The 1639-nt window shown below is 29.8% G+C and overlaps 1 protein-coding gene across 1 annotated transcript; it reads right to left on the bottom strand.

Moving 5' to 3' along the window:
• Window positions 1-583: 583 nt before the first annotated feature.
• Window positions 584-1401, bottom strand: LOC107916192 (major pollen allergen Bet v 1-F/I). Its single transcript, XM_016845340.2, has 2 exons — window positions 1115-1401; window positions 584-1031 (listed from the first exon to the last, which is right to left on the bottom strand). Exons 1-2 carry the CDS (start codon window positions 1293-1295, stop codon window positions 733-735), a joined length of 480 nt encoding a protein of 159 aa, XP_016700829.2. The 5' UTR covers window positions 1296-1401; the 3' UTR covers window positions 584-732.
• Between the last annotated feature and the right edge of the window lie 238 nt (window positions 1402-1639).

Raw genomic sequence — 1639 nt, 5'->3', positions numbered from 1 at the left:
TCCTTAATGAACAAGAATTGCCAACTTTAATTTTTATTAATGAACAAGAAAGATGGTTGTCCTAGCTCATTTGAAACTAAACAACTCTTTGTTTAGGTTTATTCTAAATGTCCATTTTTATTAATTTTATAATCTTTATAAATTATCAATAATTTTATTTTTTAAAAATTTCTTAATTTTTTAGAATTTTAAATAATTATTAATATATTTTTTTATTTTTTTATAACTTTTCACTCATTTAGAATGAATCTAGACAACATTTTCTCCACGTGCATTCCAGATGTAATTATTTTTTAAAAAAAAGTATTTTTAACTAATGATTTTCACGACTTGTAATGTAAATATTATACATAGTGACGTAATTAATTCTATTTGTAGATTGTGGTGAATACGTCAAAATTGAAAACATATGGCTACACCATGATTACACTGTAGCAGTTTTTATGCTTTCTTTTGAACTTAAAATAAAAATTCAATTATCTAAAAACCAATCTTTGTTGAGATTGAGAATTTACAAACACAAAGAATATATGAAAGAAAATTTGTAGTCTTTGCGAAATATAAATGAGGTAAAACCCAATTATTTTTGTAAGCTTATATGTTTGTTTTATTTCATTATATATATCAAACATAATACAACTCAAACTCTTTGAGTATAATAAAAATAAAGATGATCAAATCCTGAAGACCACCAGTCTTATTAATATAACAATGGAGAAACAAATTAATATCTTAGTTGCAAGCATCAGTGTTAGCCAAGAGGTAAGCTTCAATAGCCTTGTAAACTACCTCACTCCTTTGAATGAGAGCCTTGATTTCATCTTCAGTGATTACATAGTCGCCAATGGTGTAAAATTTGATCGAGCTCTTGCAAACACTTCCTCCACTTGCATCAGCCACAAATTGGTTCTCATAGCTAATTTTCTCAAGCTTGTCCCCGAGAGGTCCACCTTCGATCAAACTGTAACTGTATGACAAATTGCTTTCATCATGTCCGCCAATCATGTGCTTCATATATTGGAATGGAAGACCTAAGGAAATAAAATACTTGTTATCCGACATACTCGTATCAAGCACATACAAAAAAAAAGTGAAAATTAAAGAAGTAACTAACCTTCAACAAAATTGATCTTTACAATACTTCCTGGCTTACCATCACCTTCGAGCTCAACACTCTTAATTGCATGAGGGGCAGCCTTGGGATAAACCTTGGCACCTTCAAGAACAAAGGCTTTGAAAAGCCTGGTCGGGGCGACTGGGGAGGTTACCTCAAATTCATAAGTTACAACACCCATAATTCTAAAACTATTTCAAGTCTTTTCTTTGAGCTGAAAGAAGAGAAGAAGAAATGGATGAGTGAGTGAGTGTTTTGATGTGTGGGAAGCTAGAAAACTGGTATATTATTTATAGACTGAACTTGAATATTAAGAACTTGATTATTTCAATTTTTGATTGGATTTATATATATATATTCTTATTAGTCAAAAAGAGCATCCACATATGTCTTAAGGAAATTTCCAATTTTTGACTTTATTTATATATATATATAGAGAGAAAGGAAAATGCTCATATAAGTATTAACTGTTATAGGAATTGATGAAAAATAGTAAGTTGGCTGATCCAGGATGCTGAACATGAA

This window comes from Gossypium hirsutum, chromosome D10 (genome assembly GCF_007990345.1).
Source record: "Gossypium hirsutum isolate 1008001.06 chromosome D10, Gossypium_hirsutum_v2.1, whole genome shotgun sequence".
Lineage (NCBI taxonomy): Eukaryota > Viridiplantae > Streptophyta > Magnoliopsida > Malvales > Malvaceae > Gossypium > Gossypium hirsutum.
Note: the sequence above shows the minus strand (reverse complement) of the source record. Positions and strands in the feature narration are given on the sequence as shown.

Excerpts from the sequence above, each read along its gene's own strand:
- LOC107916192 (XM_016845340.2), bottom strand. The coding sequence starts at position 1,295 with ATGGGTGTTGTAACTTATGAATTTGAGGTAACCTCCCCAGTCGCCCCG. Across the intron at positions 1,032-1,114 it reads AAAGATCAATTTTGTTGAAG|GTCTTCCATTCCAATATATG; the intron begins GTTAGTTACTTC and ends TTATTTCCTTAG.